We start from the raw sequence: 25953 nt of genomic DNA on the forward strand, positions 1-25953 counted from the left end.
TGGGTCTGACATCGTCACCCTGTAGGACCAATTAAACTCCTGTGCTTAATATTTAAAGCTTTTCATAAGCTGGGGCCTTCCTACCTGCCCAGTCTTTTTTACACGTTACGCTCCTCTGTGACTACAACCTGACCACAGTGCCTGTCTGCCACTCTCCATTTATAATACTTCATCTGCCTTCTCTACATCTTTGCACTGGCCATTCCCATGCCTGGAATGCTCTTCCTCCTCAATCCTCCCTCTCTGAATAATCCCTGGCTTCCTTTCTCAGCTCACACACCACATTTCACAAGGGGCCTTTGCTGGTTATGCTCATCTGGTAATGCTTTGTCCTTTAAAGATACCCTCCATCTGCCCTGTCTCTATCTATGTATCTATCTATACACATGACATCTCCCCACACACGTGGGGCATCCCACACACATATCACACAATCACATAAGGACTTCTACTTACTTTTCCTAGATGACATCATAAGCTTATTTTGGGACCCATTAATTTCTACTACCTTCCTAAGACTTTTCTTTATTATAATTTTTAAAAAGAGAGGTCTCTTGAAAAGAGACCTGTAATTGATAAGCGCCTACATGCACTGAGACCCACTGCAGTTCCCTGGGAACTTTCCCTGTTCTGACCTCCTACAGTGCCCATTAACTGAACCACTTTTTAGCAGTTAGTGACAACAGTACCACAAGGCCTGAAAGGGACCTCATTAGAGCCTCATGGCATAGAACCTCCCCCATTTTTTTAACCAAAAAAGTCAAGATGGTTTATTACATAAGTGCCATGCTTAGCCACAAAGACATCATAGTCCAGAATGTCAAGAGCATCCCTGGCAGGTAACTTAGTGAAATGATTTCAGGCAGGCAGATGTTCCATTAAAAGATGCAATGCATGTGCTTTGTCAGGGAGGAATCGAATGATAGTGAGAGTTCCTTGTCAGATGGCAGAGGGGAGAGCTGGAACAATCCAGAGTAGAGTGATGTCACCTAGAGGTGACCAGCCTTCTGCCATTCCACACTTCTGCTCCTGTGGCGTCCACAGCCAGCACCATGGGACTTCTGGGACCCCTGCCTCATCTTCTTCCTCCTGTGGTTCAGTCTGTGCATTTGCTTTTTCCTCCCCCTGGCTATCATGGGGGTGAAAATTCAGAACCAGGCATCATTTTACAGATGAGAAAGCTGAGGCCGGGAGAGGGGGAATGACTTATCCAAGGTCATGCACAATTACTTAGAAGTAGAGCCAGGTTCCCTGACTCCTAATCCCAAACTCTTTCCACTAGGCCACCCTGGATCTGAACAGCTACAGAATGAAACATTCATTGGCTGATATTGTCCCACTGTGGAGAGTCAGGCGGGAACAAGCATTCTGACAGCCTACTAGGTGCCAGGCATTTTACAATCATTATCTCACTTGGTCCTCACAATAACTCTGAAAAGGAAGTGCTGTTATTATACCCACTTTTTAGTGGAGCAAACAGAAGGTGAGTTACTTGGGCAGGGTCACACTGCTAGCAAGTGTCTGGGGCTGGATTTCAATCCAAGTCTTCCTGACTCCAGGAGACCTGGCACCCAGGAAGCCATCCACATCTGAAAGAGTTTGGAAGTCTATTTATGGGGACAGTAAATTAGAAGGTCTTCTGGAGGAAAAGGCAATGAGACACAGTCTAAATAAGATGCCTGCAGGAAATCGAATAAGAGGAAGTCCTCAAAGGGGTTTTACTCTGTGGGCAGAAGCAGTCAATTAATAACAGTGGGGATTGTCAGGTTTGTTCTCCCCACACAGTAGGGTCCTCATATTCACACAGCCACCACCCCGCTCAGGTCTCCATCACCTGCCATCAGGACTCATAGCCTCCTAACTGGGCTCCCTGCCTCCAGCCTCCTCCCCCTCCAAAGGGACTTCCTAAAGCATAGGTCTGACGAGGTCATTCCCCTGCTCAATCAACTTCAGTGACCCTCTAGGATCCAATGTAGACTTCTCCCTGAGAGGAGCTAGGTGGCATTCAGAGTGCACACAGCTCCAGGCCGGCAGTCAGGAGTTCAAATCTGGCCTCAGTCACTTACTAGCTGGGTGATCCTAGGCAAGTCACTTAACCTTGTCTGCCTCAATTTCCTCATCTGTCAAATGAGCTGGAGAAAGAAATGGTGAACCACTCCAGTATCTTTGCCAGGAAAATCCCAAATGGGGTCACAGAGAGCTGGACGTGACTGAACAATAACTGTAGTGTTCTATTTAAAGCCCTTCATACCCCCATTACTTCTGCCCCATTCCCCATGACTTCCCTCCACGCTCTCCTGGGGGAGCCAAAGTGACTTGCTTGCTGTTACTTACACACAACTCTCTGCTTCCTGTCTCTGTCTTTGCATGGGCTGGCCCCACACCAGGAGTGCACCCTCTCCTCCCTGCATCCACACTTGGATCCCTTCTGCTCAGCTCTGGAGCCATCTTCTGCATGAGGCCTTCTCTGACTCTCCCCACTGCCTGGCCTTTCTCTGTCTGCGTAGATTTGAATACACACACCAGTATCTTTGCACGATGTCCCCTCATCACTAAACTATAAGCCCTCGAGGGCAGGAAGCCCTTTGTTTTTAGTTTGTATCCTGGTGCCTAGCAAGGTGCCTGACATGCAGCATGTGTTTAATAAATGCTTGCTGACTCTTGCTGTAAAACATAAATATAAAAGGGCATTTGGGGTATCTCAGCAATAGCAGCTGACATTTAAATTATTCTTTCAAACAGACCAAGCACTTTTTAAACATTCCTTCATTGCATCCTTACAAACACCCTATTAAGGTAGATACTGCCATCCCATTTTATGTATAAAAAAACTGAGCCTGAAACAGGTAAAGTGACAGCCCCCCTCCCCTCCCTCTATCACACAGCTAGTGTCAGAGGCCAGATTCAGTGAGATGGCATTTATTAATAGCCTCTTAGGTACAAATCACCGTGCCAGATCGAAAGGGTTTTAGGATTGAATCTCAGTGGTCACATACCAAAGATCCAAACAGGCCATATACGCCCACACACAAGGAATCTCTATTACAATCCAGCCCAGGGGCCACCCAGGGAGGGGAGCCCACTGCCTCCCCAGGCAGTCCAGGCCGCTTTGAGGCAGCTCTAATGTTAGAAGTCTTTCCTGAGGCCAACCCAAAACATGACTCTGCATTTCTGCCCCCTGAAGCCAAATAGATCAAGCATTCCTTCCTCCATATGATAGTCCTTCAAAAAACTGGACAGGAATATCCCTAACAATTAGAGTTATTTAAAAGTGGAATAGGAAGAGATGGTTTCCCCTCTATGGGAAGTCTTCAAGGAGAGGCAAGAATATCCTTTGCTGGGGATCAGAGAAGATGAGAGTTGGAAGGACTCTTGGTGGCCAAAGAGTCCAACCCAAGGGACTGAACAGTAAGGTTTCAGATGGGATTCTTGAGCAGGTATGTAGGTTGGAACTCGGATTCTTTTCCCCAGCTGCCTGCTCTCAACAAGGTCAAGGCTCAGATAAAATCTATCACAGGATCCTGAAAGAAACTGACTGTGATTTCTGAGACACTGTCAGAGTTCTTTCAAAAACCATGGAGAACAAGAGGGTTCTTATAGGACTGGATACAGAAAAAAAAATTACAGTTTTTGAAAGGGGAAAGAAAGAGGAACCTTTAAACTATAGGCCAATAGATTTTTACTTCCCTTCCTGGAAAAAGTCTAGAATGTATTTTTAAAGAGATGCCCAATGAGTACTTAAAAAGGGAGGTAAAAATGACAGGAACAGTCCAACTGAAGGGATTAAGGAAGGATAGGCACACTAATGCATTGTTGGTGGAGCTGTGAATTGCTACTACCCCTTTGGGAAAACCATTCGGAATTACGCAAACAAAATGTCTAACGTGTTCATAATCTTTGATCCTAGTGATTCCTCTGCTAGATTGTGCCTTAAGAAGATTAGTGATGAAAAGAAATGCTCTATAGACACCAAAATATTTATAGTAGCATTTCTAGTACTAACAAAGAAATGGAAACAAAGTGGATGCCCATAAACTGGGGAATGATTAAACAAATTATGATATATTAATGGAATGTAACTGTTATAAGAAACAATGAAAATGAGGAATACAAAAGAAGCAGGGGAAAATTCATATAAACTGATATAAGTAAAGGCAGTAGAACCAGGAAAACAATGTATACAATGTATACAATACATAAATGGAAAGAAAAACAGTTACAAAGTAACCAAAGATGAATGCTGGGAAATTATAAAGAACAAGCCTGATGCTGAAGAAGAGACAGAAGACGATACAGGTGGGGAAAAGGAGTCCTGGGCGTGGAACACTATATATTGTCAAGACTCCCCACCCCCACCCCTACCTCCGTGTATTGATTGGTTGTACTCATTTTTTTCTCTTCCTGTTTTTCTTTTTAAATTTCTTACAAAGGATGGCTCTCTGGGAGGAAGCAGGGGAAGAGATACAGGAAAAAATTTGGTGACATAAAAATAAAAGCTATCAATAAGGAAATATTTTTTTTAAAAAAGGAAGTAATGATTATTAGGAACTGGGAAGGGTGTATCAAAATCAGGTTATGTTAACCCTACTTTCTTTTTTTCTTTCTTAACAGGGTTACTCAACTGGTATATCAGGGAAATGTCACAGGCACAGCAGTTCTAGATTTTTAGAAAGGCAAAATTCTCATGATATCTTTGTGGACAAAAGGGAGAGAATGAAAGTGTAGACTGTATAACAGTACAATTCGAGAGATCTAGAAGAGGGATCTAGAATGACCAGCCCCAAAGAGTCATGACTAGAATGACAGCAACATTAGAGGTAGGTCTTCACTCTAGAGCCATAGAGATCTGTCGTTCATCCAAGGCTATTCAACATTTTTATAAATGTCTTAGATGACTGCATCAATGGCAAATGTGACAAATTTATAAATCAAAAGAAAGCAAAGTCAGGATCCAAAGACATTGGGGAGGCTAGAACACTAGGTAGAGCCTAATGAGATAAAAATTCAGAAAAGATGAGTATACAATCCTGCACTTAGATTAAAAAACCAAACCATATCAGTGTAGGGTGAGGGACATGATGCTAGAGGAGCAGCGTCTCAAGGTTGTGGTGAAGATCAAATGAAATAATTTGTGAAGCACCTTGCAAATCCTAAAGGGCAAACCTTAAATGCTAGCTATTGTTGCTGTTAGATGGCAGGGCATCTCGAAAGGACTTGAGAGTTTTCATGGGCTACATGCTCAATGAATCAGCCTAGGACAAGGCAGCCAAGACATCCAACATAGAATCAGAGTGTGTTAAGAGAAATGTTGTGTCCAAGAGGAGAACTGGTCTGGTCACTTAGGGAGCACTCCACTCAGTCTGAGGACCATACTTTGGAAGGACCATGAGAAGCCATGATGAGTTCAGAAGAGTGAGCAGGATGGTGATAGGGCTCAGTTCTTCTCTTGGAGCAAAGGAGATTGAGCTCTCACCTCATCAGCACAACAGCCTGGACAGCTCCGAACATCATGTCCTCCCCATCAAGTCCCTTCTCAGGCCAGCTTCTCTAGTTCCTTAAAATTATCAGCAGCCTTGTCATCATACCTTACTGACACTATAACTGTAGATTTGCAGCAAGGAACATGGAGGGTTGTTTGATGCCTAAAGAAGATTTAAGAACTAACAGATAACTCTGGAACCATCCTTGACACTTGGTTGGTTGGCATTCCAGCAGAGTACTTCACACACCATAGGAGAGCCACAAAACCAATTAACACCCCATTGATAGAGTTGGCTGTGTTGTGTTTACTTGTTTTTCATAAAGCATCCACAGATCCCTCCTTAGAGAATGAGCTATTCCTCCAATACGATCTTGTATACGAGAACTTAACTGACATGTGCCTCCCTGAAAGCCAATGATGGGAAGTAATGGAAAGAATAAATGAAATAGGAAAGAGGAGGAGGAAGAGAGAGAGCGAGAGAGAGCGAGAGAGAGAGAGAGAGAGAGAGAGAGAGAGAGAGAGAGAGAGAGAGAGACAAGGGATAGAGAATACATGGCAAAGGGCTATGAATTACACACCCCACTATAAATCAAATGTCATTTTAAAGAATGCAGCTGTGTATATGATTACCAATTCCAAGAAATGAGGTACCTGCTCCTTGAGGGTAGGGCCTGTCTTTTGTCCTTTTTTGTATCACCAACCCTTAGCACAGTTCCTGAATCGTAGTAACAACTTAATAAATGCTTATTGACTGAATGATCAGTCAATCCCCAGCTGTTAAGGCTTGTTAAGATCTTCCTGAATTCAGGCCTAGCACCTAGCCGGCCAGAATGTAGCATGAGAGCTTATCTCATATTCTTTTCCAATATTTATTCCAATATCTATGTCAGTCTAGACAAATGGGGCTGATCTCTAAGAACACACATACCTGAAATGCATGGCACTCTCTTACCTCCTTTTACAGATGAGGAAATTGAGGCCTGAAGTGGTTAAAAGTGAATTGCCAAGGTCCCACAAGTAGACATTTGAACCTAGTAGGATTCAAACCTAGGTCTTCTGACAACAAGGCCAATGCTCTCTCCACTGCACCCTGCTGACCTGTCCTTTAAAGTAAATGCCATATCCTCCAGGAAGTCCTCATAGGTTCCCACCATTGGTAGAGACACTCCCCCTGTGATCTCACAGAGATCTCTTTCATCTTGTACCTTCTCCCCAGGGGCTACCTTCACAGTGGATAGAGTCAGGAGATCTGGCTTCAAGACCCACCTCTGAAATGTGTTGGCTGTGCGACCCTTGGCAAGTCTCTTTAACCTCTCTGTGAAGGAGTTGCCATATCAGAAGTCCCTAATCTCAATGAATCATCCCCCAAGAACAGAAGCTCAATGAGGGTGGGTATTTCATTTTAACTAAACTCTTCTTCTACCTCAGTGAACCTAGAACCATCCTCCAAAAACAGTAGATACATACCTCTAAGTGAAGGAATGCTTAAATACCAGTCACTGCCTGTCTTTCTTATGTCCTAGCTAGCAACCTTGGTATGTTGAAAACCACACTTATGTCAAAACAAATATTGTAAATCCACCTTAATCACTTCAGTCAACAGTCTCATGTTTTGTTTTGCTTTCTTTTGAAATGATATGAAATTTTCTAGACAACTAGTGAGGGTTAAATGAGAAAGTCTGAAAAATTGCAGGTTGGGGGAAGTCATGGGCACAGAGTCTACTGGGAAACTGGGACTCTTTTCTCTGATGATGTGGTTTCTGTGCACTTTCTTTCAGCGCTGCAGAGATAGGACATCCTTAATGGTATGTGTGTGCATGTGTGTGTGTGCATGTGCATGTGTATGTGTGTGTGTGTGTGTGTGTGTGTGTGTGTGTGTGTGTGTGTGTGTGTGTGTAAAACTGTCAGAGGCAAGATGTGAACCCTGGTCTTCCTGACTCCAAGGCCTACCCTGTGCTCTAGACACCATGGCAGGCTACCTTCGTATATATCATGAAATATACCAAACAATGGCTCCCTTCAAAAGGAGGCCATGGAAGAACTGCCCTCTCTATGAAAAGATTCATTTTCCTCAACCCCAGAAAAAAGGAGGAGGAGGAAGGGATAGCAAAGGCAGGGACAAAGAACAGGCTTGTTTTCCACATAGTTTCTTTTGCTGAATTTCTAGCTTTGCTTCACAGACAGTGCTTTTTAAATATGTTTAAATGAAGTAAAGGAAATCCTTAAATCAATTGAGACTCACATCATGGATTTGAAGATTCAGAGCTGGAAGGAATTTCAGAAGTCATTTAGTCCACCCCTCCCCCATTTTGTAGATAAGGAAACTGAGGCCTGAGAAGTTACGGCATTTGCCCAAGGTCTCACACACCCTCCAATTCCAGATCTGAGACTCTTTCCATCCCACCATGATGACTCACACTGGCAAAGCAATCATGTGGATTGCTTACTTTTTAACCATATGTAAGTGACATGAGAAAATCATGGTGTCAGAGAACTTGGGCTTGTCATTTGCCAGCTTGATGACCCTGGGCAATGTAACTTCTCAGAGCCTCAGTTCCTTCATCTGTACAATGGCCATAATACTGTGGAAAGCACCCTATAAATCACTGTGCATCCTCAGGAGAATCATGACCTCTCTGGGCCTCAGTCTCCCTACCTAAAAAATGAGGGGCCTGGGATATGTGCCATCCTCTTGCTCTAGACCTATGATCTCATAAACTCTAAGGGCTATATAGCCAAGTTACCTAAGGATTTTCTTTCCTGAGCAAACCATGGACACATTACAAAACTCTGCACTTTTGGGGGTCCAGACCTGCGATTTCCACTCATCCAGGGAAATTCCAGCGTGGAACTTCATTCCATCTGCTGCAGGTGGCAACTCATTTTTAATGGACAGTCAGTCACAGGGAATGGGAGTGGGGGAAGAGGAGAGCTGTTAGGTTCATGGTCACAGAGTCCAAAGTAGGGAATCAGGGGCAGGATGCAGACCCTAGGGTTTCCAGGCTCTAAAGCAAGTCAAGATATTGCATCATTCTGCTTCCAGTTTGACATAGAGTAGGAAAAAAGAACTACCCCAAAAATATAAACTGTGGACCAAGGGGTGTGTGTATGTGTGTGTGTGTGTGTGTGTGTGTGTATGTGTGTGTGTGTGTGTGTGTGTGTGTGTGTGTGTGTGTGTGTGTGTGTGACAGTGCTGGGCCTGGAGTCTGGAAGATCTGAGTTCAAATTTGGCACCAGATATTTCCTCAGTACTGAATGTTGGTCAAATCACTTAATATCTCTCAGTCTCAGTTTCTTTACCTGTCAAAATGGAGATAGTAGCCTACTTCATAGGGTTGCTGAGGATCAAAGAGAGAATATTTGTAGAGCACTTAGCACAATGCCTGATATACAGTGGGCACTTAATAATATTTGTTTCCTTCCTTCCTATACAGATACACTTACTCAGTAACAGTAAATAGGTCTAGTCTGAAGAGAAACCCCAAACCAATCACCACCACCACCATATAATTTGGGCTGTCCCTCCCCCAACCTCATTTCTTTCAGACTAATTTGAGTTTCCTGGATCCTGCTCCCATTCTCATTTACTTGTGGTCACGTGCCCTCCTGTTGTCCACTCTGCCCAGCTTGCCATTCCCCTAGGTACAGAAGCCTGTCCACCCCACCTCCTTTTTCCACCTCTGGCTTTGGGCTCAGAAATCAAATCAAGATGACTATCCTATCATCGTTCCTGGAAAGAAAGTGTCAGTCAGTTGCTCAGTAGCTTTAGTCACCATCCCTACTGACTTCCCAGATCACTATTCCCAGACATTTTCCCCCATATTAGAATATAAGCTCCTTGACGGCAGAGACTGTCTCAATTCTGTGTATGTATCTCCATCGTAGTAAGTACTTTATAGCTATTCATTTAGTCATTTATCCATCCATCATTCATCCCATTCATTCATTCATTCATTCACAGCAGAATGGTGGGAATTCTGGACTCAGAATCCCAGGACCCAGGTTTGAATCCTAGCTCTGTAACTTCCTGGTTCTGTGACCCTCCATGGGTCATCTCCCCTCTCTGAGGCTCAGTTTCCTTTTCTGTAAAACTAGGATACTCACATTTGCACTGTCCACTCCACAGAGTGGCTGCAAGTAATGAACGTGGTTTGTTTGTGGTTGTTTTTTTTTTTAATTGAAAGTGCTTTGGAAATGAGCATTATTAAGAAGACCTCCAAGGGCAGTAGGAAATGTTGGATGACTCAGGACCCAGAGATAACTGGGCAGCCATGACTGGGAGGCAAGTAGGCTTGTTTCTCCGAGATCCAAAGACTTGGAGAAAGAAGTGACCTGTGGGATCCTCACCTTCAGAGCAGGCTTCCCCACCTTCTTCTGTGTCCTGGATCCCTTTGGCAATTGTCTGGAGCCTCTCGACCCCTTCTCTGAACCCCATTTTGTTGCCTGTACTTAGGATTGAAGCCCTGCCAAGTTCCCAGACTCCCTGAAATCCACCCACAAACCGGAGTTCCATGGACTCCAAGCTAAGAACTCCTGATTCAGTGCAATCCCCTTATTTTACACAGGAGAAGTTGAGTCATGGAAAGGGGAAGGGACCTGCCCACTTCATGTCACTATCATTCTACCCACTGTGCTGAGCCCAAATCCAATGCACTTCCTAACTAATGACACAAACAGGACAGTGTGAGTGGTTTCCCTAAGCCAGCCCTCTCTGCAGCCCCTGGTCTGGGGGCATGTAAGGGCAAGAAAGTTCTTCTACGCAACAGAGTCCTTGCAAATTCTGACTGTCAGTGCCAGGAGAACAGCAGTCTGTTTGGCCATAGATACAACTATTCGTTAACTGCAACGCCAACTTATCAAACTCCTTTCCTCTCCAAATGTGAGTCAAGGCAGGAAGGCACAACTGCCATCGAATCAGCATCTAAGGAGCCCAAGAGGCATTTTGCAGGAGACAAGTCTAGACCATTATGGAAGGCAGTGAAATAAAAGCTACTGCTTAGTACAAACAACTGAATTTGCCCAGAAGAGAAAATGATGCTCCTGCAGACTATGAGGACACCTTGAGCCCAGCCTTCACAAGATAAGATTCTGCACATGTGGCATTTTTAACCCTCCCAATTCTATAGCTTGACTAAACTCCCCAGAAAGGAAAAAAATACAAAAGAAATGTGAAACATAAAGACTTTTGGAGATCACAGATTGAGAATTGGGAGGGACCTAAGAGGTTGTTAAAGAGAAGAAGGTTGGAGAAGCAGCGGGTCGTGGCTTTCCTTGGACACAGATTAGCCACATAATCCTCTCATTGCCCTCAGCAGGTAACCCACTAAGACTATAAACTGAAGAAAAGATCAGGAACAGTGGAGAGAGGTTCCTCCTAGAGAGTTCCTTACACCAGTAAAATCACAAACCCCCAAAACAAACAAACAAACAAACAAATGACATAGCTCCTGCCCTCAGTTCGCTTATCCTCCAACCTCAGGAAGGATTGAGTAGCTTGGTTAAAGGAAAAGAGCATGAGCTCTGGAGCCAGAGGAGCTGTGTTCAAATCCTACCTCTGAGACTTACTATGGGTATAACTTAAGGCCCTTCCTGGTCCTAAGCATCTTTATCTGTAAAACAAAGAGGTGACCATCTCTGGAGTCCCTTCCAACTCCAGATCTACAGTCCTATGAACTGGTCCGACACAGACTTGCCTAAGATCCTACAGACAGGAGGGGGATTTGAATACTGATGCTCTGAAGGAGTACACTTCCCACTGGACCACCCTGCTCATTCCTTCCTGAGGCTGGATTATAAACGAATTGAGGCAGATACAATATAGTTTTTCATTTCTGTATCCCCACTATCTGGCAGAGTACATGGTAGGTGTTTAATAGGTAGGGTTTATGAACGTGATTCAAGAGGATCCTTTGGTCTTAAAGGCAGAAGAGGAGACTTGGTTTCACTTGCTTGACTCAAGCAAATACAACGATCAAACAGGAAAGCTATGCCTTTGTTGCCAAATTACTTAGGTTTCTAACATAAACAGAGCCACTAAAGAAACACTTAAGCACAATTATCAATCACAAATGTCATGGAGCAGGAGTGTGCAGGTGAAAGGTTCAGCCTTGGACATAAACAACCAAAGAACTCCTACACCCTACATCTGCCATGCCCAGTTCTTTGAAGGTGACTGGCTCAGCTCTGGCTCCCAGGGCCTGACTGGGGGGTGGGGGTGGAGGGACAGCATTCAAGCAGGGGGCTCGGGGGTTCAAATCCATTTCAAATAGATCAAAGGTCCTTCCAAACAGCCCTTGCCTTCCCCCAAAGCCCATCTTCAAGATGTGAATGCTAATGGGGTGTGCTCAAGAGCTAAAAGAACTCTATAAGTTCTATCTCTGAAACACAGGGAAAAATCACTTCACCTCTACCTCAATTTTCTCATCTGTAAAATGGAATAATAGCACCTGGGGGTTGTTCTGAGGATCAAATGAAGTAATATTTAGAAATATTTAGAAATCACTCAGCACAGGACCTGGCCCATAGCAGGTGCTTAATAAATGCCTGTTCCCTCCACCTCCCCTCACCAAAGGAGGGGAATGATCTGTTGCAGGGGAGCTAGCAACCAAGCAATCAACAAGCAATTATTAAGCACCTACTATATACCAGGTCCTAGGGATATAAAGGCAAAAGTAAGATGTTCAACTGAAGAAGCCAACATGCACACATATAAATATGTGTAAATTATTGGTGGATAGGGACTGAACATTGACACAGGAAACTCCCTCTATCGATGCACTTTGACATCCCATTTATAAAGCCCTTATTGTCATACCTGGCACCTAATATGCTCTTAATAAAAGCTTGTTCCCTCCCATTCTCTGTATAGTCTTAGAGAACTGCCCAAAGGACTTCAAGGTGAGGTGATTTGCCCAAGGTTATTATATAACTGGGATGTCTGAGGGTCAGGACTTTCCTGTTCCAAGGCCAGCTCTACCACTAAGATAGGATGTCCATCTCTCATACCAAATAAATAGAAGGCAAATACACTGTTATCTTCATGGGGGCGGGTGAGTTGGGAACATCAAGGGGATCTGATGAAGAGTTTGAAGCAGGGAGAGGTAGCAGGCCACTTGGGTCCTACTTTCTAAAGCCCCACAGAGGGTAAGGGGTATGGAGTTAACAAAGAACTGCCTCCTCCCCCACCAGGCTTAAGAGAACCAGAAAAACTTAAGAAAGAAAAAGAAATGATGGAGAGGGCCCTTAGTCAAGGGGGGGGGGGGGTGAGGAAATGTAGAAGGAAGAAAGGTTTCTAGGGAAAGAATAAAAGGACTGGGGCAAGTCCCCTAAATAAACCTTTGTCCAAAACTCTGGCTAGCTGCTTCAATCCAAATTCCAAAACGAAAGTAAGAGCTGGTCCTGATTAGAACCACTGGAAACCCTCTTCTTTCTTGGTGTCTCGTTTTGTTCTGTTTTGTTTTTTGCTTCCCTGCCCTTACTCATCCTTTGGTTCTCTCTAAGGGGTGGTCAGAGGAGATCAAGGACAGAGGTGACTGAAGAGCCAAAATTGGATCCTCTGATTCCCAACCCAGCCCAGGAAACTGTTCTGCCCAGCACCGTCACATAGGCAGCAAGCATCAGAGGACAGATAAAAATCCAGAGGCCTCCCTCGAAGTAACGATGGCCGTCCTCTCCTCTACCAAATGCCCATCTGCCTGGGTTTAGGATCCCACCGTTAACATCAGTAACAACAGGGCGGGAACAGGGAAGCCTCAGCCTGAGAAATAATTATTCGAAAAATTCCCTACTCTGCCTTAGGATTTAAAACCTTCGAAACACTAGAATCACATTCCAAAGGGAAGCCACTGGCAACTTCACACATTCCCTTCCTCGGCAAGCCCGTCATCATCAAGCTTCATCCTTAAGTTGGTCCGCCTAATGAAAAAGGGACCTTTCCGACTTTCCTTTCCTATGGTCAAGGCAATTGGCCCATTGGAGCTTTATCTGGAATTCCTTCTGCTTCCCATGCTGTCCCGCAAAGCCGGCACATTCTCTGCGCTTTGGATCCCAAGGTCCAGGGATCTCTGCCAGGCATTGTCTCCTTCCCCCCGCCCCCAGACCCCGGCGGTGAAGCCACGGGAGGTGTTCAGACCTCTTCGAGGCAACAGGGCGGCTCTGTCCCACAGCCAAGAGAGAGTCGAAGGGACTGTACAGGCAGAGGGGGCTAGCCTGCAGACCTCTTAGACTATCCGACCCCGGCAAAGACGCAAGGAGCAGGACCCCGGGGTAGTCGGTCTATCCACTTAAAGGGCTCCCATTTCTCCCCTACCCCGTGCCCCGTTTTTTCAGCTTCCAAAGTTAAACCAGCTGGGAGCGGGTGTACAGAGAAGCCTCCACCCAGTAGGGCAAGGAGCAAGAGAGCTCCGACGCCTTCCGGTCCGGTCCGGTCCCGTCCCGTCCAGTCCCAGGGCAGTTCCGCCCCCTCTTCTCCTTCCCCTCCCCCCAGCCCCTTTCGAAGTCCGAGGAACCCCTAGGCACGCCGCCGGCGCAGGCTCTCAGGGCACAGTCTCCAGGCCGGGGTACTCACGTCCAACGAAGCTGGGAGGGAGAATCGGGGAGGGCCCGGCCGAGCAGCCGCGAGCGGAGGGCGGAGAGACCCAAGGGAACGTGGGCTCCGCGGCTGGGACAGGCCAAGTGCTCAGGGAGGACCCCAGCCCGGCCCCGCCCCGCTGCTGCCCTCTCTGCCCCAGTCTCCGCACCGCCCCGAAGGCCGCAGGAGCCCGCCGCGGCCGCCCGGGCCAGCGGCGATGAGGTTGGACGCGGGCCAAGTTCAGCCGCGGTAGCCGGGAACGCTTCACAAGTGGCTACAATGTTGCAGCTCCAGTCCCTAGAGTTTCTGGAGGCGGCGGCGGCTGAGAGCCGGAAGTGAGGAGGGGGAGGAGAGGGGACGAGGGGCGGGTCAAGGGTTGGGAGCCTGACCCGCTGCACCGCGCTGGGGTCCTCCGTGCACCCCGTGCCCCCCACTCGGGAACATGTGGGAGTGGGGAAATGCGAGCCCGGGCCAAACCGCGAGACCACAAGGGTGTCCACGGCAGCCCAAAGGATCGGCTCCCTTCGCGGCCGTCGCTCTGGCTTTCGTTTGCTACGAGCCATGAGGGCCCTGGGAAGTCAGCCAGATGGAACTGGGGCGCGGCCCCCGAAAGCTGCCTGACCCCGAGGAAAGGACGGACCAACTGCGTCGTGAAGGACGGAGAAGAGGAGACGGGCCTACGGGTGCGGAATGCGGCATATGCTGCTCGATGATCTATGCTGCAGGGCTGGGCCAAACGTCAGAGGCCAAGCCAAGCCAAGCTGCCCGCCCCCCCAATATTACAGGTGAGGAAACTGAGACCCAGGAAGTCGACCAGCCCGCATTAAGTCTCAGGCACTGCTCTAAGTGTTGAAGGCAAAAACACTTTCCCTGTCCTCCAGCTTACGCTCTAATGGAGAAGACACGTAAAATAACTGTGTGGGGGCGGATTTCTCATGCCCTCAGATCTCTAACTTCCCCGTTACTGCTGGGACAGCGCGCTTCGCCCAGTCACCCAGACTCAAAGCCCGGGCTCCTCCTCCCCTGTGAGCCCCCGAACCCAACCTCCTCTCCTCCGACGCTGCCCCACCAGGGACTGCTGGGGAGGAGAGGGGTCTGCCTGCCCTCAGCCTCTGCCCGCTCTTTATTCACGCTTTCCATCGTTGTCCCATCCTCCATTCAGCTGACAGTGAGCTTCCCAAAGCCAAAGTCTTACCAGGTCATGCCTCTCCCCTTCCCTCCCCCAGCTCCCCACTCAGTAAACTCCCGAGGCTCCCAGTTGCCTTCTGCAGACACAAATTCCTCTGCTTCGCTTGGCATTCAAAGCCCTCACAACCTGCTCACACCTCACACCGACCCAACATTCTCTGGGCCACCGTCCTCCTCCGTGTTTGTCCCTCTACGAAGACAGCTCATCTCCCGACTCTGGGCTCTTTGCCCTGGCTATAGCCCACGCCTGGGATGTTCTCTCCTCATCCCCTCTTCCTGGCTTCCCCAGAGGCCTTCAGGCCCCATAAAAATCCCCTCTTCTTGAGAAAACCTTTCCCATCCCCCTTAATTCTAGTGCCTTCCCTCTGGTGATTATCCCTCAGGAGACTGGGAGCCCCTTGGGAGCAGAGGCTGCTGGCCTTTTGTTTGGTATCCCCAACACTTGGCACAGTCCTAGCACATAGTAGGCACTTCATGTTTATTGACTGACTGCTAGATACAGAATCAGTAGAAGGAACTCTCAGAGGGAAGACAGTAGCTGTAAAGGGAAGGCTGCCAGGGGATCTAAGAGACCCCGGGGTGGGTGGAAAGGGAGTGCCCAGACGGGTGGGAGGAGGGGTCAGAGTTTGTAAATGCTCCCTTACTGTTAGAGGAATAAATGTACCTCCTGGTTCCACATGGGTCAGAGGAAATGAAAGCTGTGAAACATTACAAAGATAAAAGCATTTAAGAGAGGCCACTTTGGCCTAGCGGCTGCACAGTCTGACTTGCAGTTTGACTGATTCAAGCCCCACCTCTGACATGTTCTAGCTGGCTGATCATGGCCATGGCCTCTAAGTAGCCAACTATGTTAGAATGCTGGAGCTGGAGTGAGCAAGACGTGAGTTCAAGTCCAGACTCTGACAGTCACTAGCTGTGTGGCCCCGGGGCTAGTCCCTTAGCCTCAGACTGCCTTAGTTTCCTCCTCTGTTAAGTGGGGATCATAATAGCTCCTACCTCCTGGGGTTGTTGTGAGCAAAAAGAGATTTTTGTAAAAACTCCTGGCAAACCTTAAAGTTCAAACCCTCTGCCTCCTACAACCTGCAGGATCTTAGGCAAGGTATCTAAAACGAGATCAGACTGCACAATGTCTAACTCTGATCCACGATGTTAATTGTGTATGATGCGACGGGATGCTGAGAGCACCAGATAAATGTGAGCATTATTAGGAGGCTGGACAGGCTGTTCCTTAGTCACGCCTCTGCGTCCAAGGCTGTCCCAATGGCATTGACTTTAATCGGTCACAAATATGTGGAACATTTTTTAGATTTCAGAAGTTAATTAAAATCCACATTTATGCTCAGTTCCTATGACAATGCAAGCATGTTTCACTAATGCAAAGGGAAGCTTTGGTTTATTGACAGAGCCCCATTTAGAGGCTGCTGCCCTCAGTCAGAGGCAGAGCTACTGGGTTCTGACTCCTGTTTTAATTTGAATTATTAACTGTATGACCTTGGACATGTGGCTTCACCAGTCTGGGTCTGTTTCCTTAACTAAAATGAAGGGGACCAACTAGATTTCCAGTCTCATCCAGGTCTAACCCCTATGATTTCATGAAGACAGATACATGACAAAACAAATTTTGAACTTCTTAGCATGAAAAGGGAGGGAAACCTAATATAGTGATTCCCTCAGTTTACCCTTATCTGAAGCTCTCAACAAAGCAAGATCAGGGTTCTACTTTCTACAGAATTAGGACTCAAACCCACTGGCATGCCCTAAAATAAGAGGCCCCAGCACATTAAACAATGCACTAAAATTGCCTTTTAGGGAACAGTGGAGCTGAGAAGCTACATGGTAGTTTTTTTAAAGTGTTTTTAAATTGTTCCTTAAATCTGTAAGTGGCAAAGCTATCGAAAGATTTCCAAGTCCTTTGTTTATGGTGCCCTAAAGTAATAACCATAAGTTTTTTTCTGCTCTGAAAATGTCAGTTAGTTGGTAGCAGCGAGGATTATGGGAAAGGGCTCCTGCCAAGGCAGAGTCCAGGAGCTATACCAATGAGCATCAGTGGAGCCCCTGGAACTTTTGGGGTAAAACCAGTCCTGGGTTGTGGAATTAATTTATGGGACTGACATTCTAGTATTCACAGGATCATCCCAGCCAGGTCCTGGAGCCCTGACCATACAGCCAGGGTGAGGAAGGTTTGACTCCTTTGGTCAATATATATATATTGGTCAATATATATATATATAAAATAGGGTCTGTCCAGTTAACGGTGGCTCATCTTCCTGCCAGAAATTCATGACTGAACCTCAAAAGCCCTTGACTTCCACAGCCCTGGATTTCTTCAGCAGTAGAGTGTGGCTGGGCTATTGGACTCCTTGAGGGTGCAGCCAGCTCTAGCACCAGGAGCCAGATGGAGCCTTTCTCCTTATCTGCCAAAAAAAAAGGGCACTGGACTAGACCTCAGGGAACCCTTCCAGTTCTAGAATGATGATCCCACAATTCCTTTCTGTCAGAGACCTGTTTTAAATATGGATGACTGTTCTCACAACTGAGATGATTTATTCACCTAAACCCAAAGGACTCATCTCCAACTATGGGTTGAAATGACTAATGAAATGAGCCATCCTTCCTGAAGAAAAGGCAGCGTTTCATAGGGACAGACCTGTGGTTATAGGGAGCTCTCAGAGGAGGAAGCCCTTCTCTTCACCCTCTAGTCTCAGAGGTTGTGGCTGGCCCCAGTAGGGCACAAAGCCACCAGCTCACAGGCCTTGAACCTGGGGTTCCAACTGAAGAGTGCCTAACACCCCCTCTGATTCTCACAATAACCCTGGAAGGTGGGAGTTATTATCATCCCCATTTTGCAGATGAGAAACAGAAGCTGAAGAAGGTCTAGTGATCTGCCGGAGAGCAGATGAGGGCTTACCGGGGGGCCAACTCTCTATCAAGCCCTTAGATTGCCACAAACTCAGCTTCATGTTCCATGGAGAGAAACATTTTATTCCTCCCCCTTCAGGACCTTGTTGACTGGGCTTTAAAAAGTCTTGTTTCATTTATGGGGTCATACACACTATAAAGAAGAATGTGATGGTGATGATGAAAAATGAGGAACCAGGAACCTTCTCACACAAAGCCACAAGCATAGCCAGTTTGATAAAAACGTTTACTTCTTCCTCTCCCAGTGTAAGAGCAGACTCCATGTGGAACCATGAGGTATGGTTATTCCTCTAACAATAACAAAGCATTCACATTCATTTTATGATCAAAATTACCATCTAGCACAAGCAATCTCCAATTTTCCCACCCTTGATAAACAAAAGAAAGCAGCCCCCCAGGTGTACTTTGGTGTGTCTCCTTCTCACCAGACCCCACCTAAAATCATGGCCTTTGTCCAAAGGATTTCACCAGGTACAATTCTTAACGCTGTTGTACAAACTACTATGGCCCAGCCTTGATCCCAATCCCCGTAGAAGTCTGGAAACAAGAGAAACCACCAATGGGTAGCAGCATTTCAGAAAATGGTTATGAATATATTAATGCGGTGATGTCACCTGAATAAGTTATTGTGGACAATTTGGGATTCATTTTATCAAATATTTAAAAAATGCAAAAGTGGCAAGGAGAGACAGTACTGAAAATAAGCTGAAGCCAAAAGTCGGGCTGGATACATGGTCTAAAATTATAATGGACATCTGCTACAACGGCTCATTGGTGACGGCTTCGATTTCTTCAAGGACCTTCACGGGTCCTTCGTAGTGATTCGTTTCGATTTCTTCTAACTTCCTCTGATACTCAGAGGGCAGGCCGTTCTGTTTGGCACCCTTGCAGATAACCTGCAAATGGATGGAAAACAAAACCAGGCTTTCAGAAAGTTCTGTGGGCTGTGACGGTGTTCACAGGTCAACATTTCAGTACGGGCAGCTTCGCGGCCTACTCGGCAAGTGCCTCCATGCAATTTATAAAATGCCTTGCTTTATACAATGAGAATTCAAAGCGAAATAAGGATAAGTATAAAAAAATAAGGATATCACTGCTGGGGGAGGGGACTCTGGGTGTCAAACACGGCATTTATTCCCATTAAAATGTTCGCTGAGTCGATTTTTCCCTCTTTCTTTTTCTATTTTTTGTTTTGGGGGATTGCTCTGGGGTGGGTGAATGGATGCAGTGAAAAGTGATGAATGTGACATAAAGGCAAAAAAGTGTCAACAAAGCATTTCAAAAAAGTCAATTCAAACCCAGTCACTTCTCAAAGCACTGATTCTGTGCAAGGTGCTGTGAAGGCCACACACAAAACCCAAGACTGTCCCTGCTCTTAGGGGGCTCACACTCCACGAAGAGGGTACAAATGCAGGAAAGATGTTTCCTAGTTGGGTCAGAAACAGAGAAGAACATTCCCAAAATGTCTCTGCTAATTCAATGGCATTTTCCCACTGAGTTTGAAGATACCCAGCATCTAGGCCCCGGTGACAAGGAGCAGGCCCTGAGTCCCTGCCATCCCTGTCCAGCTCTGTGAAATTACGCTTGGAGTTTCTTTGAGAAGGTTTAAGCAGAAACTGGCTTCTTCACTTCCTGCTGTACAGTACTAGGTAATGTTGTTTGTCCTTCATTCCTGAGGAGGTCCATGACATCAAGGAGGTGCTGCCATGACATGCAAGTGAACTGGATTTAAGTGAGGCAGGGCCGTGCAAAGTCATCAGCCTCACTCTCTCCTCCAGAGCCATTTGGATCCAGTGGCCAGATATACATACCTCAAGACAACAGGAGATAGTCCCCTTCAGTGCTGGTATGTGCTTGTTAAATGGTATAACATTTAACTCCCTGACAGGTGAAATGATTTCACTAGTTTTGGTGCCAGTATATGAAGACCCACCTTGAAAGATGGGACTTTGTCACAAATGTAGGATGTATCTAGAATGTGTCTTATGCTTACAGACTCCCCAGCTTATTAATCCACTAACATCTTTTGTCCAATATCTTCTACTTAAGATAGAAAGCCCACGACAAAAAGCAGTATAAAATTAACTACAGGCAGGCCTTGAATGCCAAGCTAAGGGCTTCTTTTCATCTGGTAGGTAAGAGGGAGCCACGGAAAGTTGCTGGGCAGAGGTAGGGAGGGTACACTGGTAACGAAAAGTTAACCTTGGGGAGGATCTATGCACAAGATTTAGCATAGGCAGAAACAGCAGGGTTTAGCACCAGCCTGGATGTGGGAGTGGGGAGGAAAGGAGAGGGAAGAAGCAGAGGCAAGCCCGGGTTCTGAGGCTGTGCTTAGCCTGCCTTCGCTCGTGGAGACCAACTCAGCAGGACTAATATGTTCTGTTTACAGCAAATGATTTTTCCTTGAAAATGTCTTTCCATATATATGTATGTATGTATGTATGTATATAGTATGTGTATATATATAGTATGTATATATGCGTAAATATACAAATACATATGTACGCATACACACACATATACGTATACATATATATCAATTAAATTTTCCTTAACCTTTTAAAATAAAAAAAATTACTGACTTCATCTTTATTGATGACCCTCACCTTCCAATTTGTCCCTCCCCTCCTTCCTCACCCAAAAAGCCATCTCTTATAACAATAAAAAAGAAAGAGGAAAGACAATTCTATAAAACTAACACACAGCAACTTAGCCCTGCAGGACACAATGTCCTACACCCAAAGTCACACCTAGGCAAAGATATTTCCCATTATAAAAATCACTTTGTGTTTTCAGAACACGTAAGAATTTGTCTTCTTTTATTTCCACAAAAAAGTTTTGCAGTTATATTGCTAGTTTAAATTAAATTAATTTTTTTAAATTAAGAGATATTGACTTTTTTAGAATATGTGTCTTTCTTTAAATAAGATCCGTCTCAGCACGTTTTGTAAGCTTTCACTCCAGGCATAAAACCAAAAGATGTGGAGGGCTGAAAAGCATTCGAGTTAAAATAAAGTATCTGTTGTGGGGAAGATTAGGGCATAAGCATTTAGAAAGCACCTACTGTGAGCCAGGCTGACTGTGCTAAGTGCTTCAGAACTACAAGAATGCTGTTAGATAATGGCTGACGTTTATATGGAGCCCACTGTGCGCTTGCTAATAGCACTGTGCTAATATTTACCAATATTGTCCCATTTGATCCCCACAACAACCCTGGGAGGGAAGGGCTGTCGTTGTCCCCACTTACAGATGAGGAAACTGAGGCAAAGAGAGGTGAAGTGATCTGCCCCTTCCCCTTCCAGAACAAAACAAAACATAATTTAAAAACCAAAACAACACTGAAAATTCTTTTCTCCATTTCTCTAATGGCAAATGGAAGCTTATAGATAATAAATTTAGAGCTGCTGAGGACTTCGGATATCATCTATTCCAACCACTACATGTTACAGATTAGGAAACTGAGACCCAGTTGAGAGGTAGGTGATTTTGTAATGACACACCAGTGGCCGCATCAGAGCTGTTTGCTCTGGACCCCAAACCCTCCCTAGTCTCCACTGTACTGTGCTGACTCTCTAGAGACAAATCTCCCCATAAAATCAATTGGAATTTCTCTCAAAACAGACATTTCCCTAAGGTCTGAGTTCTACCACTCCTTACCTTTTTATACTGTGGTGAGGGGGGTGCTGGGACGTAATTTTTCATCTGGTAACTTCGGCAGGTTAATACTTTCCCTTCTTGATTGTGAACATCAATTTCTATTGGAATATACGTTCCACTCCCAACTCCTTCTTGTCTGAAACCCAAAACCAGATGTTCCTCATAAGTGGATTTTCCTAATTTCATGGATTTTGCAAGATTCTTTGTTCAAGGTGGAGCACACACACAGAAATGAAAGTCCAACTGTCTAAAAAATATTGATTCTTCTAGCCTGGGGTTCTTTACCTTCTGTGCATTCTGGACCCCTCAGCAATCTGGGAAAGCCTACAGATCCCTTCTCAGAGACATATTGTTAAATACATCAGACAAAATACAGAAGATTAAAAAGAAAATCCATTACAGCTACGTAGAGATCAGAACGTTTTTTAAAAAGCTCCAGACATTTTTGGTACATTTATGTTCTAAAGAAGTAATTTGGAATAATGGGATAGTGGCCTTCACCTTACAAGTAAATCATTTAGACCAAGCCTGCAAATGATTAAGACGTCACTTGTAACTCTCCGCTTCTCTTATTAGGGAAATAATAAATCAGCGCTATGCTGCTAAGTAGTTATCTCAGCCTATGCACAGCTGCAATATTACTCCTGTCTGTGCTATAAAATAAATGCATGCCACTTGACAAAAAGAGAGAAAAAAAGGGACGTCTTCAATTCCCACTCATGTATTTGACAGTTTATCAATGACAGTGAGTCCATTCCTCTTCCCTTCCCAGGCCCCTCTCCCACTTTAGCTTGTTCCATGACTCTACCATATGTAGTACAACTGAGTGCACAAAGGACTAACTACACAAAGGAGGAAAGCTCCCTTAATGTTTAGGTCACTATATTGTTCTAGACCACTTCCATCAGAAGTAAATGGCACTTTATAAGACCAGTCCCAATAAAGTTAGGCCATCTTCCGGAATCTCTAAGAAACAGGCAACAAATTATTTTTTAAAATATTTGTTTTTCAGAATCAAAAGTAAAAAATTTCTAAGTATCTATTTATTTTCTAAAAGTTAAATAACTACCAAAAGAAAAAAAAGAAAAAGAGAAAGAGAGGTATTATCCTCAGATGAGCCAGAAACTGCAAAGGGTTCCCCCTCCAAGGGCTCTGAAAAAGAAAATGCATTCTGCTGGGACAAGCCAGATGAATTTCAAAATACATTGTAGTCATTTGAAAACAAAACCATTTTAAAATAATTTTAAATGGAGCAGGCCCAACATCCCTGTAATTAAAAAAAAATACTGAGATGATATATAGTATTTTCTTTTCTTTTTTCCTCTTTCTTTTTCTTCTTTTTTTTTAATGCTACAGAGCATCAAGAAGTCAACAAGCATATATTAAGTGCCTGATGTATGCCAGGCATTGGGCTAAGCACCATTAAGAACCCAACATCCACATACCCTTTCTAAATTAGTCTTATTTAAAGTGTAATTAGGAGTCACCTACTCATCCAGAGAACTTATATTTCTCACGTGCATTTTCCACACGACTCCCCAAACTTCATCTCCAGGGCTCTGAATAATGGTAGCGATACCTCCATGCCAAGAGGTACTTGTTACACCCTGATAATTTCCAAAGTCAACTTTGAAATCCTGCAAAGGAAAACCAGTGCAATCATGAGGAGTCTTTGGTTCAGTTCTGAGATCCCCAGTATCAGGATGTCATTTTAAGACTGTCCTATCCACAATACGCACTCGTCAACGACAAACATTATAGGCTTGTCCACTATCGGGGTCATTTAATATCTGTGGCATTTCTGTTGGTCTGCTTTGTCCTTTCCCTATAGGGGCTGTCTCTGTTATAGACGCACGCATTCATCAAACCCTGAACTAAACATACAAATACCTTTATTCGTGTCTCTAAAGATTTAGCTTTCCTAGGGGATTTTTGTGCCTACACTCTGAATAAACCCCAGTGAAATGGACAATCCGTCTGCAAAGACTTTGTCACAGTCGGCTGCCAATTGTCCTCAGCTGGCCAGCTATCTGCCAGACCTTTCTGGAAAGGTGGACACAGATCTAGTCATCACAGAGGATTTCTGCTGGATCTTACAAACAAGGTTCAGCTGGTTTACTGGATGTATGAAAAGTTGACTGCATTAGGGGTGCTGGCCCAGTCATACAGTTTTCTCTCCCTCCTCTCTCCCTCCTCCTCTCTCTTCTCTCTCTCTCTCTCTCTCTCTCTCTCTCTCTCTCACACACACACACACACACACACACACACACACACACACACACACACACATTCATAGATGTGTAGGTACTTCCCAGATCACCACCTCTCCCCACTTTAATAGGCAACGTCAGGAGTGACTGTTTTTTGTTGTTTTTTTTTTTAAGTTCAACACCTGGTGGCCAACCTTCTGGGGAGGTGCCTCGGTTGGTCCTCCAGTGACAGTGCCTGGCAGGCCTCGGCCAAAGCCTTTTTGAGATGAATAGCACTGGCCAGTAGGGTGACTTCAAAAACCCTGGGTCATCATCTCAGAAGGACAATACATCATTCCAGCACCTAGGCAGAGCAGGGCCTGGAGTCAGGAAGACCAGAGATCAAATCCAGGCACAAACATTTCCTAGCTGTGTGACCCTGGGCAAGTCCCTTCACCCCTGTCTTCCTTAGTTTCCTCAGCCTCTGGGGTTGTTGTGAGGACAAAATGAGATGATATCTGTGAAGCCCTTAGCACAGTGCCTGGCACCTGGTAGGCAGTTAACAATGCTTATCCCCCTCCCCCTTCCAACAGAACAACAACCCACCCCCCAGAGTACCCAACCCTCAGGTGATACCCGCCCCCCAGCACCCAGCCCTCAGGTGATACCCCCCCCAGAGCACTCAGCCCTCAGGTGACACCCCCCCCAGAGCACCCAGCCCTCAGGTGACACCCCCCCAGCACCCAGCCCCCAGGTGACACCCCCCCACAGCACCCAGCCCTCAGGTGACACCCCCTCAGAGCACCCAGCCCTCAGGTGATACCCCCCAGGTGACACCCCCCAGAGCACCCAGCCCTCAGGTGACACCCCCCCAGCACCCAGCCCCCAGGTGACACCCCCCCAGAGCACCCAGCCCTCAAGTGACACCCTCCCAGGTGACACCCCCCCAGGTGACACCCCCCCCAGCCCTCAGGTGACACCCTCCCAGGTGACACCCCCCCCAGGTGACACCCCCCTCAGGTGACACCCCCCCCAGCACCCAGCCCTCAGGTGACACCCCCCTCAGGTGACACCCTCCCAGGTGACACCCCCCTCAGGTGACACCCCCCCAGCACCCAGCCCTCAGGTGACACCCCCCCAGGTGACACCCCCCCAGGTGACACCCCCCAGAGCACCCAGCCCTCAGGTGACACCCCCCAGGTGACACCCCCCAGAGCACCCAGCCCTCAGGTGACACCCCCCCAGCACCCAGCCCTCAGGTGACACCCCCCTCAGGTGACACCCTCCCAGGTGACACCCCCCTCAGGTGACACCCTCCCAGGTGACGCACTCCCCAGGCCCCCCCAGCACCAGCTCCCCGGGGCCCTTGGGTCCCTTTGCCCTGGGGGGGGCGCGGAGCCCGGGGCGATTCCAGAGCAGCCAGGGCCGCCTGGGGGGCAGCTCTCCCGGTCCCCGGGTGCCCTCGGGCGCGCCACGTGGTAGCCACGGCCCCGGACGGGCCCCGGTCAGACGCGGACCAGCTGGGCCGCCCCGCGCCGTGCCCCGGTCTCCCCTCCCCAGCGGCCCGCCCCGCGCCCCGCGCCTCGGTTTCCCCGCGCCCCGGTCTCCCTGACCTGCAGCCGGGCCACGCAGACGAACTCGGCCGAGGGGTTGTGCAGCCGCAGCCGCTCCTTCAGCAGGTTGCTGCCGTAGGCGAAGTAGAGGAAGTGCTCCCCGGGCTCCCCGGGCTCCCCGCGCTCGGGCTCCGCAGCCAGACTCCCGGGCTCCATGGAGCGCGGGGCGCATGCGCGGCCGCCTGCGGGGGGAGGGGCCGCGGTCCGGGCCGGGCCTCCGTGCGGGGCCCGCGCCTCTGCTCCCTTCCCCGGCGGGATCGACTCCGAGGCCTCCGGCCGCCCTCGCGTCTCGTCCGCGATGCTCCGCCGCCCGGCCCGAGGACCAGCTGCACGACG

At 46.9% G+C, this 25953-nt stretch overlaps 2 protein-coding genes and 1 long non-coding RNA gene across 6 annotated transcripts in view; 1 reads left to right on the top strand and 2 right to left on the bottom strand.

Annotated features, from left to right (window-relative positions):
- Window positions 1-14185, bottom strand: part of NOD1 (nucleotide binding oligomerization domain containing 1) — a 43075-nt gene extending 28890 nt beyond the window's left edge. For all 4 annotated transcript variants that reach the window (XM_072651071.1, XM_072651070.1, XM_072651068.1 and 1 more), the window contains exon 1: window positions 14049-14185. The gene's annotated coding sequence lies outside the window, so the exon portion shown is untranslated. The remainder of the gene's footprint in view (window positions 1-14048) is intronic.
- On the top strand, window positions 1088-7374 carry LOC140532521 (uncharacterized). Its single transcript, XR_011976558.1, has 3 exons — window positions 1088-1483; window positions 4612-4817; window positions 6699-7374. It is a non-coding gene; the product is annotated as an uncharacterized lncRNA (long non-coding RNA).
- Window positions 14186-18365: 4180 nt separating the features above from the next.
- On the bottom strand, window positions 18366-25774 carry GGCT (gamma-glutamylcyclotransferase). The gene is made up of 4 exons (XM_072651074.1): window positions 25618-25774; window positions 23307-23452; window positions 21816-21951; window positions 18366-19054 (listed from the first exon to the last, which is right to left on the bottom strand). The coding sequence occupies exons 1-4, from the start codon at window positions 25771-25773 to the stop codon at window positions 18917-18919; spliced, it is 576 nt and encodes a 191-aa protein (XP_072507175.1). The 5' UTR covers window position 25774; the 3' UTR covers window positions 18366-18916.
- Window positions 25775-25953: the final 179 nt, after the last annotated feature.

This window comes from Notamacropus eugenii, chromosome 3 (genome assembly GCF_028372415.1).
Source record: "Notamacropus eugenii isolate mMacEug1 chromosome 3, mMacEug1.pri_v2, whole genome shotgun sequence".
In the NCBI taxonomy this organism is placed as follows: domain Eukaryota; kingdom Metazoa; phylum Chordata; class Mammalia; order Diprotodontia; family Macropodidae; genus Notamacropus; species Notamacropus eugenii.